The 13,798-nt window shown below is 37.5% G+C and overlaps 1 protein-coding gene across 1 annotated transcript; it reads right to left on the bottom strand.

The window, feature by feature from the left end:
* Nucleotides 1–7,277: 7,277 nt before the first annotated feature.
* On the bottom strand, nt 7,278–10,912 carry LOC145107506 (protein NLP1-like). Its single transcript, XM_079044397.1, has 6 exons — nt 10,788–10,912; nt 9,647–10,549; nt 9,443–9,490; nt 8,442–9,357; nt 7,995–8,350; nt 7,278–7,902 (listed from the first exon to the last, which is right to left on the bottom strand). The coding sequence occupies exons 2-6, from the start codon at nt 10,313–10,315 to the stop codon at nt 7,525–7,527; spliced, it is 2,367 nt and encodes a 788-aa protein (XP_078900523.1). The 5' UTR covers nt 10,316–10,549; nt 10,788–10,912; the 3' UTR covers nt 7,278–7,524.
* Between the last annotated feature and the right edge of the window lie 2,886 nt (nt 10,913–13,798).

Genomic DNA, 13,798 nt, shown 5'->3' with positions numbered 1-13,798 from the left:
ATGAAGTGACTGAATCAGATCAGTCAAATGATGAAGTAGGCCCGAACACCGCCACATTTAGGGAGGGAAGACAAAGAAGAGCCCCAAGATACCTACAGGATTATGTCACAAGTGATGAACTAGATTCAGAAGAAGAAGAAATAAATATCATGGAGATAATTCATCAGGACCCTACCTGTTATGAAGATGCTGTGAAAGAAGCCAAATGGAAGAAAGCAATGGATAGTGAGATGGAGATGATTGAGAAAAATCAAACTTGGCAGCTAGTTGATCTACCAAAAGGTGCCAAGTGCATTGGGGTAAAGTGGATATATAAGACAAAGATGAATGAAAAGGGAGAGATTGAGAAACAAAAAGCAAGGCTGGTGGCTCGAGGCTATGGTCAGAAATATGGAGTAGGCTATATGGAAGTATATGCTCTAGTGGCTAGAATGGATACCATTCGCTTGATTCTCGCACTTGCAGCACAAAGAAGTTGGAGTATTTATCAGATGGATGTAAAATCAGCTTTTCTCCATGGAACTCTGCAAGAAGATGTGTATGTCCAGCAGCCACAAGGATATGTTGTGAAGAATGATGAACACAAAGTGTATAAACTTTAGAAGGCACTGTATGGACTTAAACAGGCCCCCAGGGCCTGGTATAGTCGCATTGAGGCTCACTTTATCAATGATGGTTTTACTAGAAGCAAGATCGAGCATACATTATTCATTAAAGAGCAAGCAGGAGGAAAACTATTGTTTGTTAATGTGTATGTAGATGACCTACTTTTCATAGGAAATGATGAGAAGATGATGAATGATTTCAAGAGTTCTATGAAGGCTGAATTCGAGATGACAGACTTGGGAAAGATGAGGTACTTTCTGGGCATTGAGGTGATACAAGACTCAGTTGGCATCCACATTTCACAGAGAAAATATGCAGTTGAAATACTAACTCGTTTCAAGATGTTCGAGTGCAATTCAGTCATAAACCCAATAGTTCCAGGATGCAGACTAAAGAATGATGAAGGAGAACCAGCTGATGAAACCCTATTTAAGCAATTGGTGGGCAGTCTAATGTACATCACTGCCACAAGACCAGACATACAGTTTGCAGTGAGCTTCATAAGCCGTTTCATGGCCAAACCAACTGAGCTTCACTTTGCAGCAGCCAAACGAGTACTAAGGTACATACAAGGAACTCTGGACTATGGGATCTGGTACAAGAAAGGAGGAAAGGGCAAGATGGAAATTTTTACAGATAGTGACTTCGCTGGAGACCTCACTGACAGGAAAAGTACTTCTGGAAATGTGATTTTGTGGGATGGAGCAGCTGTCTCGTGGTCATCAAAGAAACAAAGAATAGTAGCTCTATCATCTACAGAAGCTGAGTATGTAGCCGCTGCGTCCTGTGCCTGTCAAGTTATTTGGATTCGAGAAATATTGGAAGAACTTGGTGTGCATCAGAGGGGTGAAAGTGTGATAAAATGTGACAATACTTCAGCCGTACAGCTGTCAAGGAACCCTGTTTTTCATGGAAGGTGTAAGCACATTGGAGTAAAATTTCATTTCTTAAGGGAATTGGTAGGTGATGGAACAATTGCACTGGAATATGTGGATACCAGGGAGCAGGTGGCAGACATCTTAACCAAGCCATTGCATCGATATGATTTTCAAAGGTTAAGAGGAAGACTGGGTGTTTATTCTCTCAAGGGAAAACAAGACATGGAAACCTAGTCATGTTTGAGGGAGGATTTAATGGAGTTTAGTTGTCTTTAGCTCAAGAATAAAAGAATTCAAATAAAGCTGGCTGGGTCAAGTCAAGTGGGATTTGCACACGTGATAATACCGAGTCTTAAGCTATTTCCGTTTTTCTAGATTTTCCTTGTTACTAGCTATAGTTTGTTATCTCTTTGTAATTTCTAGTATTTAATGTCACTTTGGCTTAGTTTAATGATATCGAAGTTCAGTGATTACAAGTGAATTAACTCTTTCAATTTCTTGGAGCTTGCATTTTATAAACGATGAAGAACTAGTCAAAGACATCAATAGCCGTGATGAATCTTGGATATCCGATATGGTGGAAGCGCGGGAGAGGGGCGAAACGGTCATTTTGTCCATGGGGTGTCATAAGGAAGAACTAGAAGAAGAAACAAATACCCGAGATGAATCTTGGATCGAGGATATGATTCAAGCCAAGGAAAGAGACGAAAATGTCATTTTGTCCATCGGGTGTCACAAGGAAGAACAGGAAGAAGAATTTAAAGCGATAAATCAATTTTATAATGGACTTGGATTCTGCGAGCTCGAGAAGCAAACTTATCTTGAGTGGGGAACCGGAACAGGATTAAGAAGACAATCGAAACAGTCAAGCGTAAAGAATCGGGTGAAGACAGAGAGGAACATAAGTTTTCAAGTTCTCCAACAATACTTTCCCGAGAGTCTTAAGGACGCTGCCAAGAATATTGGGGGTTAGATACTTTCATAATTTCATACTTTAATTTTTTATTATTCTGAAAAGCACTTCTACTGTCTTTACCCACTTAACTATTTCTAGTCATAAAACAATTCTACTTTTTTATGACAATTAAAAAAAACCATTTACTCTGTTACCTAGTTTTCTAGTTTTCAAAAGATGGAATTAGTTAAGCAGGTAAATCCATAAAGTCATAGAAAAAAGGTTGTGTTTCTTCTGTATTTCAACCAAAAACCTATTATTATGATTCTTTAATTTTCCTCAATATTTTCAGTGTGCCCGACTACTTTAAAACGAATATGCAGACAACACGGAATCATGAGATGGCCATCTCGAAAGATCAAGAAAGTAAGCCATTCTTTAAAGAAACTTCAACTTGTCATCGATTCAGTCCAAGGTGCTAACGGGATGATTAAACTCGGATCATTCTGTACCAATTTCCCAGAATTAAACTCCGCAATTTCACCTGCTCCCAAACCAAAAGTCAACAATCGGGTCAATCTCTTTAAAACATCCCAAACACCATCTAATTCTTCATCTTCTTGTAACCATGGTTCAAGTAGTTTATCAGAAAACGTTGTGCATACTGAAAACGCTCATGGTTCGCTAAAGAAAAAGTTCCTTGTAAGCCAATTTTCACTACTTGAATTCATAGCACACTTCTATAACATAGCTTTAAATACACTAAAATTAATTTTCATTATTTTATTATGTGAAAAAAGAGCTACAACAACATGAACGATTTGCTGCCAACACCAAACCGAAAACTAGTTGACGATGAGGTTATCCTGCCACAGAAGAGTACCAACTCGATTTATGAAGGTATTTTCAAAGTAAAAGCTATTTATAGTGACGAGAAAATACGTTTTCAGATGTCAAAACATTGGAGTTTTGGGGATTTGCACTGAGAGATATCGAGGCGGTTTAATATATATGAAATGGGAAATTTTACAATCAAGTATATAGATGATGACTTGGAATTGGTACTTTTGGCATGTGATGATGATGTTGTGGAATGCTTGGATTTGCATACATCAACCAAGAATCAAATGATTAAACTCGTTGTTCAGCGGTATTCCAACCCCTCATCCATGTCGATAGTCCCTCCTAACGATGAAATCCATATATGGTAGTCTTTATAGTTGTGTAACATCTTGAAAATGTCAATTTTCAACATGTTAAACTATTGAGACTAAAAAGTAAAGATGGAATAACATGAGTGTGGTGACAATTGTAAGTTTATGAATTAGGTAATGAAACTTGCTATTATACATGTTAGAACGCTTATGATTCAATAATATAACGATGATAATAAGAGTTAGATAAATTATTAAAGTATATTGCTATTGAGATATATATTAAATGAGATAAAAGTATACCTATAAAGGTACAAGCCTTTATAATGGCCTATAATCTTGAACATGATGGAAATAACAATTATGCATGTTATTGTATGAAAATGAATGATAATGGAGTAAGAATATATAAGATAATACAAAGATATGACAAATATACAAAGTTCATTGTTACTTAGTGCAATTTGGGGACAAAAATAAGAGATGACACAAGAATACAAAAAATTGAGATATCGTACTTATATGCTAGCTTGGAACCTTAATTTAAGGTTATTTGAAGTGTATGAAATTTTAAGATGATAACCACATGAGTGTTGATTGTTGGTGATTTTAGTGTCAACGGGACATTTTTTGTAATTTGGAACTTACATACGAGCTAAGGGGCTTCATAACTTGTACTCTAATATATGTTTGGGTATGTGAGGAGTGCACGCATGTATAAGATCGAATTAGAAGACGGTTCGATGACAAGTCGGAGGACCGGGGGTAGTGCCCCCGGGTTCGGGGTTTCCAAAGGGGCAGCGTCCCTTTGGCGGGGTCGAGGGGCAGCGCCCCAAAAACTCTTCGGATTTTTCAAGTGGGTACATAGTGGAAAAATCGAATTCTTGAGGGTGATTATGGTGAAACTGACTAAGATCTTCAGTTTTGGAAACCATTGATTTCCTCATTAATTTCAGATTCCCTTGATTTGTTTCCTCATTAATTTGGATTCCCTTGATTTGTTTCCGAAGAAACCAATGACAGCCAACTCTAAAATCGAAACCCTTCATTTCGTTTACTATATAAACGACTCTCCTCTTTGAAGGGGCGGTACTTCTGGCTCTCGTTTTTCTTCATACGAACACAAAATTATCTAGCAATTTAGCTTACGTTTTCTGTGCCTAGAATCGTTAGTGTCCCCTTGGGATTATCCAAGGCTGAATTTCTTGTAACCCGGGCATAAGGTAGAAATATCAGTTCGGAAGGTGTTTACACGATCCATTAGGTATCCAGATCACCACTATAAACCCTACCAAATTTCTAACAATCGAATTGATAATCTCTATTTCTGGAGATGGGTGATTCAATCCGCGAGATGAACACGAAGTTTGCAAAACTGGAGAAGTTTGAAGGCGTCGATTTCAGGCGTTTGAAGAAGAAGATGAACTTCATGCTGACCACTCTGGAAGCAGCATACGTGTTGACTACTCCAAGGCCACCTGAGGTGGAGGAAGGTGTTGATGAGACACTTAAAGATACCAGGAAGAGGCAAAAGTGGGAAAAAGGTGACATGTTTGACTCTTTGTTAACAAAAATTATCAGTTTCAAAAACTTATTGGGAAATTGATTTATTTGACTATAACTAGACCTAATATTTCTTATCATGTTCAAGTACTTAGTCAATTTATGCATAGCCCCAGAAAATCTCATTGAAACGTTGCTCTTAGGTTATTGTGTTTTTTTTTTTTAAATAATCCTAACAAAAGGGTTAGTGTTACTAAGGTTTATTGTTTATCTTTAAAAGGCTTTGTGGACACTGGGCTAAATGTCTTGTTTCACGAAGGTTGTCACAGGTTATGTTGTGTTTCTTGATGACAACTTAATTTCATGGAGAAGTAAGAAACAAGACACTGTTTCTCGCTCCTCCACTGAATCAGAATATGTAGCACTTGGGTCGATTACTTGTGAAATTATATGGGTTTTAAAAGTGTTGTTAAATATTGGGGTTAAAGATCTCCCTCTTGTTCTAGTTTATTGTGATAAAGATTTTTCCATTAAATTGGTGTTGATTCATGTTTATCACAAAAAAAACTAATCATTTTGATATAGATACTCATTTCATAAGAGAGAAAGTTTCAAAGAAATTCATTGAGGTTGTTAAAGTTACTTCTGATGATAATGTTTTAGATATCTTGACTAAAGGGTTGACTTATGGTCAACATGATTATTTGTGCAATAAAATGGGATTGTTTGATCCATTTATGAAACAATGATCAGTTTGTCGGGGGGTGTTGAGAATATTAACATATTTATTGCAAACTTTTCATTGTTTATATCCTTTTTTATATCTTTTTATATTTAATTTATTTAATGCTATTTTTTTGTCATTTGCTAGTAGTATGTTTGTAAAGAATTTGTTGCAGGAGGGTAGATATTGTTATAGTTGGAAAGATTTGGATCACGGCTCACTATCTATCAAGTTCTAAAGTACGCGGGTTGTTACTCGGATATGGATTTAGATCCTTCATATATAATGTCTATATATGTGTGTTGAACACGTATAACTCACAGATAACTCACACACTTTTTGTATTCTCTCTCTGTTTGTTTTTAGGGTTTTAATCATAGTTATTGCGTCTGTGATTCATGTGTTCTTAGATTAGGTTGAGAGTAGTCTAGATTGAGGGTTGTAGTGAGGCTCGTTATAATTATGAATGATCGAGTGTTGTAGTGAGTTTTGCATTATAAGTCCCTTTAAAACCAACTGAATCTTATTCGAAATAAAAGAATTGTTGATGTCGTTAAGATCTAGTGTTTTGTTCATATATTTTGTCACCAAAACACTTTACTGATTTTAAAGACTCGCACTTGATACATATATATACATAGATGTCTCCTACTCATAGCATTAGCACAAAGGACAATAGACCACGTCATGAGGGACATAAGCTCAGAAAATACTATGTACTTAATCAATGTCAAATGAGAAATCAACATAATTACACACATCTCATAATCCTCTACGACACAATCACTTGGAACTCTCTTTCATCCGTAAAGGGTTCTTCCGTTACCTATGAGTTACTACAAATAACTGAATTGTTCAGTTACGTTTTAGACATATTTTGGGCCCAGGGCCAGAGAAAAAATGGGCCCTTAAAATACACAAATGTCATCAAGTTTTTTTTATAATAATTCAATAATTGAATGAAAATTACTTGTACTATCTTCTAAATATAACAATTTCTATAAAATATTTAGGCCCCTTTAAAAGATGGGTCATGGGCGGTCGCCCCTATCGCCGACGGGCCTGCTGAATAAGTATGAGACTTATACCCTTCATAGATGAACATAACCTGGAAAATTCTTCATTGATGACCTTGTATGGACTTTAGGAACTCCATGATTTTCACAATACCATTTTTTGTCCATATCTATACATAAAACTGTAAGATTGATACTATAACATCATTTAACGTTAAATTACATAAATAGAGAAAATATTCTCATCTTATATCCATATCAAGTTATTAACATGTTTACTCCAAACTCAAACATTTGAAACGAACTCACATGTACCCGTTACACCGATGGGTTTTAACTATAAGATATGCAAGAACCTATAAACTTGCATAGCGTGTATGTATAATGAAAACCGTGCACACACATAACAAAAAAAAACGTCAAATACTCAAATTCTAATAACAGGTAACATGGTTGTGTTTAAAGCATATGAACCATAAACCATCACACCACAATATTGCGTTTGATGTGTATCCAGTTTTCACAATTATCTAAATTCTCAACCTCTGTTTAGATACAATTCAAATCCTCTACTCGTTACAATCTCAATTTTTATTGAGAGTTAGAGTATCATACAAAAGGATTCAGACTTTAAACTACCAAGGAGCAACTTTTGTACTTTATACTAAAACAACCGAAAGGCCCCAACGGTTAATAACACCCGTATGGGATACCTACGAGTACATAAATTACTGCCCAAATGCAAAAACTACCACATGAATGACGGGTGGGTAGACCGGTGAACAACGAGTTTAATCGTTTGATTGTTGGTGGATGTATGCAAATCCATGCATTCCTCAACATCATCATCACATGCCAAAAGTACCCATTCCGAGTCATCATCTATATACTCGATCCTAATATTTCCCATATCATATATATTAAACCGCTTGGAAATCTCTCGATGCAAATCCCCAAAACCCCAATTTTTCGACATACGGAACCGAATTTTCTCATCACCGTAAGTAGCTTTTACTCTAAAAATTGTTTCATCATTCAGTGTTGGTGGGATAACCTCTGCAAACCGATGATCGTCAACTAGTTTGTCTTTTGGTGTTGACATCAAGTCGTTCATGTTGTTGTAGCTCTGTTTTCACATAATAAAATAATGAAAACTAATTTTATAGTATATTTAAAATTATGTTATTGAAGTGCACTTTGAAAGAGAAACTGGCTTACGTGGTTTACAGGTAACTTTCTCTTTTGAACGTTTTCGGTATGCATGGGAAACGCATTTCCCGATGAACTACTTGAATCACGGCTGCAAGAAGATGAAGAATTGGATGGTGTTTGGGATTTTTTTAAGAGGTTGACCCGATTGTTAACTTTTGGTTTAGGTGTAGGTGAAATCGGGGAGTTTAGGTCTGGGAAATTGGTATAGAATGATCCGAGTTTGATCATCCCCTCAGCACCTTGAACGGAGTCGATGACGAGTTGAAGCTTCTTTAAAGAATGGCTTACTTTCTTGATCTTTCGAGATGGCCATCTCATGATTCCGTGTTGTCTGCATATCCGTTTTAACGTAGTGGGGCACACTGAAAACATGAAGGAAAATTAGGGAATGATAAAATGGTGTCCGTAGCAGTATTTTTCAGGATAAAAAAAGAAAGTATGAAAGTATCTAACCCCCAATGCTCTTAGCAGCGTCCTTAAGACTCCCAGGAAAGTATTGTTGGAGATCTTGCAAACTTATGTTCCTCTCTGTCTTCACCCGATTCTTTATGCTTGACCGTTTAGATTGGCCTCTTGATCCGGTTCCGGTTCCCCACTCGAGAAAATTTTGATTTTCGAGTCCGTTATAAAATTGGTTTATCACTTGAAACTCTTCTTCCGGTTCTTCCTTGTGACACCCCATGGACAAAATGACCTTTTCGCCCCTCTCCCTGGCTTGAATCATATCCGCTATCCAAGATTCATGTCGGGTATTTGTTTCTTCTTCTGGATCTTCCTTATGACACCCCATCGACAAAATGACTTTTTCGCCCCTCTCCCCTGCTTCCACCATATCGGATATCCAAGATTCATCACGGGTATTCATGTCTTTCACTAGTTCTTCATCGTTTATCAAATGCAAGCTCCAAGAAACATGTTTTATCATCGAAATTATCGAGGTGCCGATCTGTTTTTGTTCTTCATCTCGTTTGCAATCACGGGGCAGGAAAAACTCGAGGATGAAATCGGTGGGTCCCGTGTATGTGCTACGGAGTCGTATTGCCATGGCAGCATTCAGGCCGTAATAAGAACTTATCGGATAATCAGTCCTACAAAAATCATTAATGTCAGTAAAGCAAGGTTGGTTTGTACCCAACGCTTTACCAGCAATACCTTCTCCTGATACGAGCTGCTGGCTGGAGGTCGCCTCAAAGAACCCTAAAATCTCCGTATCGAACACATACGAAGCGGATTCGATCACGGAAATGGTTCCGGATCTGCCTTCATATGGGCCCCATGTTTGAGCCAATGGTAAATTGAGAGTATTGCATATGCTTCTCAAAACATCTTGAATCTCCGCAAGTACTGCATCGTATGGTTCACTGAAAACCTGATAAACAGAAACATACACGAGATATTAGAAAAGGGTTGAATTAAATGTACTTTTATTGATGAGTTTCTTAAAGTATTCCTACCTTTTGTTTTGGATGGATCAAGAACTCCGAACTCCTTAGATCAACAGCCTGCAAGTAAAAGTTGATTCAGAAAAGATTGAACCAAGAAGTCAACTCATTTAACAAAAAAAAACAAGTTTGCAAAACATGATGTGAATGAAGTAAACCTAACACGATCGAGCCAGAAACACAGAAACCTTTATAGAAAAGAAGATAGAAAGAGACCTCAAGAGCTTTACAAATGTTTTCGAATTCATCCCGGAGGTTGATTTTCTGGGAAGTTGTCGCCACCTCAACAACACCCAAGCAAGTTCCACCATCTAATTCAAAGACAGGGAGGTTCAGACACCCACAAAGGTGGAGTTTTTTAGCATAAATCACACGAGGGTCATCCCCTTCTGCAACAACTCGAAGATCTGGTGTGCATGTGGGAAACTTATTCATGAAAACATGGCTAGGGAAACCGATCATCTCAGTAGCATCATACTCAACAGCAAATTGGTAGTTCTTGGAAACCTCTCGATAATTTAAGAGGTTTGTGTTATCAGATGAGGTAATTATGAATGATTTGTTCACTGTGGTTAGGACTAGTTTGCCATGTCTAATTACTGGAAGCCATAGTTGAACAAGAAGGTCTGTGAACACTTCGCAACCTTGGTACAGATTTTCAAAGGCTTGAATCAATCGATTATCAAAAACTTCTTGATAATCATCAAGAGGGTTCATATCTGTTTCTTCAGGGGAAACGATTGGATCAAAACATCCCATGAATACGTCTGTGGAAGTAAAGTAAGAAGGTGAATAATCCAAAAGGGTTGAAGAAGACAGATTTGGACTACCGAAATCAAGGTTGTTTTCTTTGATGGATCCAAACATGGTGGTATGATCGTCCATAAAAAAATTTCTTTCTTCTTCAAGTCAAAATTCTATAACAACTAAAATCGTGGCAAATGCAAGTAAAATATAAAAATCAGGATTTAGTGTTTCGGACAAAAAAGGATTCAGGGATCGGAGTGAAGAAGGTTCACGTATATGTAAAACAAAAATAGCAACTTCCAGGAATTGTTATCGTCTTTCTTCAAAAACCAGATGTGTCCGTGTCTCACAAACATTATTCTTTCTGAAGAACTGCATATTTACAAGCACACCTCAGGAATTTTTTCGAAAATAATTAAAAAAAAAAATCCAAAGAAAAAAAAACTAATTCATAGAAACTAAGCAATAAAACATGTAAAGCCCAGAACCTGTTCGATGTAATGTAATAAACAGATTCATATAACTAAAAAACCCAAAAAAAAAAAAAAATCGAAAGAGAAAAAAAAAAGCCAATTTTACATAAAGATGAAAAGCAAAAGGGGCAACTTACTTGAGAATTGAATGAAGAGGGGAGACTCAGAAAGATGAATTGAATCAGGTAGACTTTCGATATCAGAAAGTGAAATCCGATCAGACACTGATCCTGAGATGTGTTAGACATACACAAGTTTCCGCTTCTGCTGGTTTTTATAGAGGAAAGGAAAGAATCTCCACACACCCTTGCCATTTAATAATACCGAACAGGTTAAAATGTCTATTGTTAAATACAAGTGTGTTAAATATAATAAATAATTAAAAAAAAACACACAAATCTTCATAAATGGTCCTCTAGTTTTTTAGAATGTCAAGTTTTATCTCTTATATTTTTTGCCTCAAAGATGGTTCGATGTGGTTTTAAAACTTTTCATAAACAGTCCTTATTATTAACACCGTCTATTTTAGTCTGTTAAGTCAGAACATTTGCAAAGCATTTGAGGGCAAAATCGTCTTTTACAAACTATACGGACAATTCATGAAATTTTGTCTTAAAATAACAAGGGCCCACCACCTTACTTCCACCAACTCTCATGATGCCTTTTTCCACCACCTTCATCTTACGGTAAGCCTGCCTTCCTTTTTTTTTTTTGGCTAGACCGCCTATTTTTTTTTTTTTTTTTTTTGGAATCTTGTGATGATCTTTGTGATTTGTCAATCACTTGCCCTTCTTTGAAATCTGAACCCTGGTTCGTCAGAGACAGATGTCTTAGACCTAGACCACGCTCTGACGATGTTATAGTCGTATGTGTAACACCTGTACCAGGTATTACTTAATTTATTTAATTTTTAGACTATTGGGCATGGACTTGGCGAGTTGGGAGTCCAACTCATCGAGTAGAGATATTTTTATGGACGCGGGATCGGGACCTACTCGACGAGTCGGAAGGCCCCGACTCGGCGAGTAGGAGCTGGAAGAGAAAACCCTAATTTTTAAGGGTTTACACCCTATATAATGAGCATAACCTGCCCTTGTGGCCTCCCTTAGCACCTTATTACCCAGAGAAGAGAGTTTGCGGCCGTAAACCCCTCTTGAGTGAGAGAAATACCCATTGTGAGCAACCTTGAAGTCATTGTGAAGAAATTTAGAGCTTGAAGAAGAAGGAGACTGGAGAGGGACAGTAGATCCAACATCTACATCATTTTTGCCAGCATCCTAAGGTATTAAGTGTTGATCTTGACCTCTAGTTACTTAGATCTCTTTCTTGGAAGTAAATGGCAATTTTTGGGGCAAAATGGAGTCAAGCTTGGATCTGAACATATCACAAGGATAGGGTTCCAGATCTGGACCTCTTTAGGTCCCAAATACCATAAAGTTGCTTCCTTTATGCAGTTTAGTGTCTTCCCATGCACAAAAACCTTGTGAGAAACCTAGTTTTGAAGTTATAGCCTTGAAGGACCTTGCATGCATGTAAAGTTTGCAACTTTACGTGATATCTGCATTAGGAGAGCTTGGATCTGGAGTTTGGGACCCTAGATCCCACGGAAAGGGCCGAACTTAAAGAAGACTGAAGGAACTCGTCGAGTCCCTTGGCTGAATCGACAAGTCGAGTAGGGTTTACTCGTTTGCGGTTTTCATGAGTTTACGGGTCAGGAGTTTCCGGTTGGTTTGAGTTTGCGGTCCCATGAGTTTCATAGGGGACTCGGCGAGTCACTAGATGCACTCGACGACTTGAGGTCAACATGGACTGTTAACCTTGGCTGTTGACCTTGACTTTGACCAGGATTGATCAGGGTTGACTTTAAGGGTAATTATGGGATTATGAAAAGTTAATCACATGATGCTTAAAGGCAGTTGAGTTGGAGCAGCACGTGGGTCATATCTGATTCTAGCTTGTCAGTCCAGCATTCGTGAGAGGTGAGTCTTCTCACCATACCAATGGGTCTAAGGCACCAAGGTCGGCCCATTTTATGTGATGCAGATTGTTGATTGATTATGCGATATGATAGTATGACATTTGCATGGAAGACCATGTGGGAGTTCCCGTGGCATTTGGTATAAGACCCTGGAGGGTTTCCACGGCTTTCTTATATGTTGGTATGCATGGCTTATATGGTAGAGATAGCTTGTATAGCTAATATGATATGTGGTATGTGGTAGAGATAACTTTTATAGCTAATATGATATGTGTTATGTGGATTGTGTGTGGGGTATGCTCCGGGGGACTGACTAAGCTTTGTGCTTACGGTTTATAGTTTTGGTTTCAGGTATCATCGATTTGGAAAAGAAGGGCTCAGATTGATCGCAGTACACACACCTCTGAATTCCGCAATGAATGATTTTGGGATAAACTCTGATAAATGTTTTACTTAATGATGATTTGAGATGTTTGAAATAACTAGTATCAATGTTTTAGTTATATTAAAAATGAAACTTTTACCCTTGATTTTTGGGTCGTTACAAGTTGGTATCAGAGCCTTGGTTTGTGGGATTCGGACATTACTTTCGGGTGTGTCTGAACTCAAACTGAGGATCTGTAAATTTTTCAAAAAGAAAAATGTTTTCAAGGAAAGAACTTTCTAATATAAGAAAAGGGTGTGGTGCATGCAATCAGCTGAGCTCAAGTAAGTTTTCCCAGAATACCCATATATGATATTTGTTATGACTTAGTTTATGAATTTGTGAATCGCATGTTAGTTAGGGCTTGGGGAGATTCCTGTATATGTTGTATGAGCTGGTAGACTTGCATGCTAGTTCTGAGTAGTCAGCAATAGATTGGCCTGATATGTGATGCGTATAGCCTTGGAATATTGGATACCATGATAGAATGAGAATGATTATTGGTATTAGTAACCGCTACGTGTATTCTTTTAAAATTGTATACGGTTAGGATCTTATAGCCTTAGAATAATTGATTTGGCCTTATTTCCTGTTCCTTGTCTGGTTGTGGTCCTAGGGTAGAGTCTATTATTCGACAGTCTATTAGATTCTGTTTTGTGTATAATTTGCATTCATAAGGCAGCCGACAGTGAGGATGGATGGATGTGGATAGCACGAGTTGTGGTATGTGGGCTGAATGTCCTATG

This window comes from Lactuca virosa, chromosome 4 (assembly GCF_052849685.1).
Source record: "Lactuca virosa cultivar CGN04683 chromosome 4, Lactuca_virosa_CGN04683_v6, whole genome shotgun sequence".
NCBI classification, from domain to species: domain Eukaryota; kingdom Viridiplantae; phylum Streptophyta; class Magnoliopsida; order Asterales; family Asteraceae; genus Lactuca; species Lactuca virosa.
The sequence above is the reverse complement of the archived record's forward strand: the minus strand, read 5'-3'. Positions and strand labels throughout refer to the sequence as shown.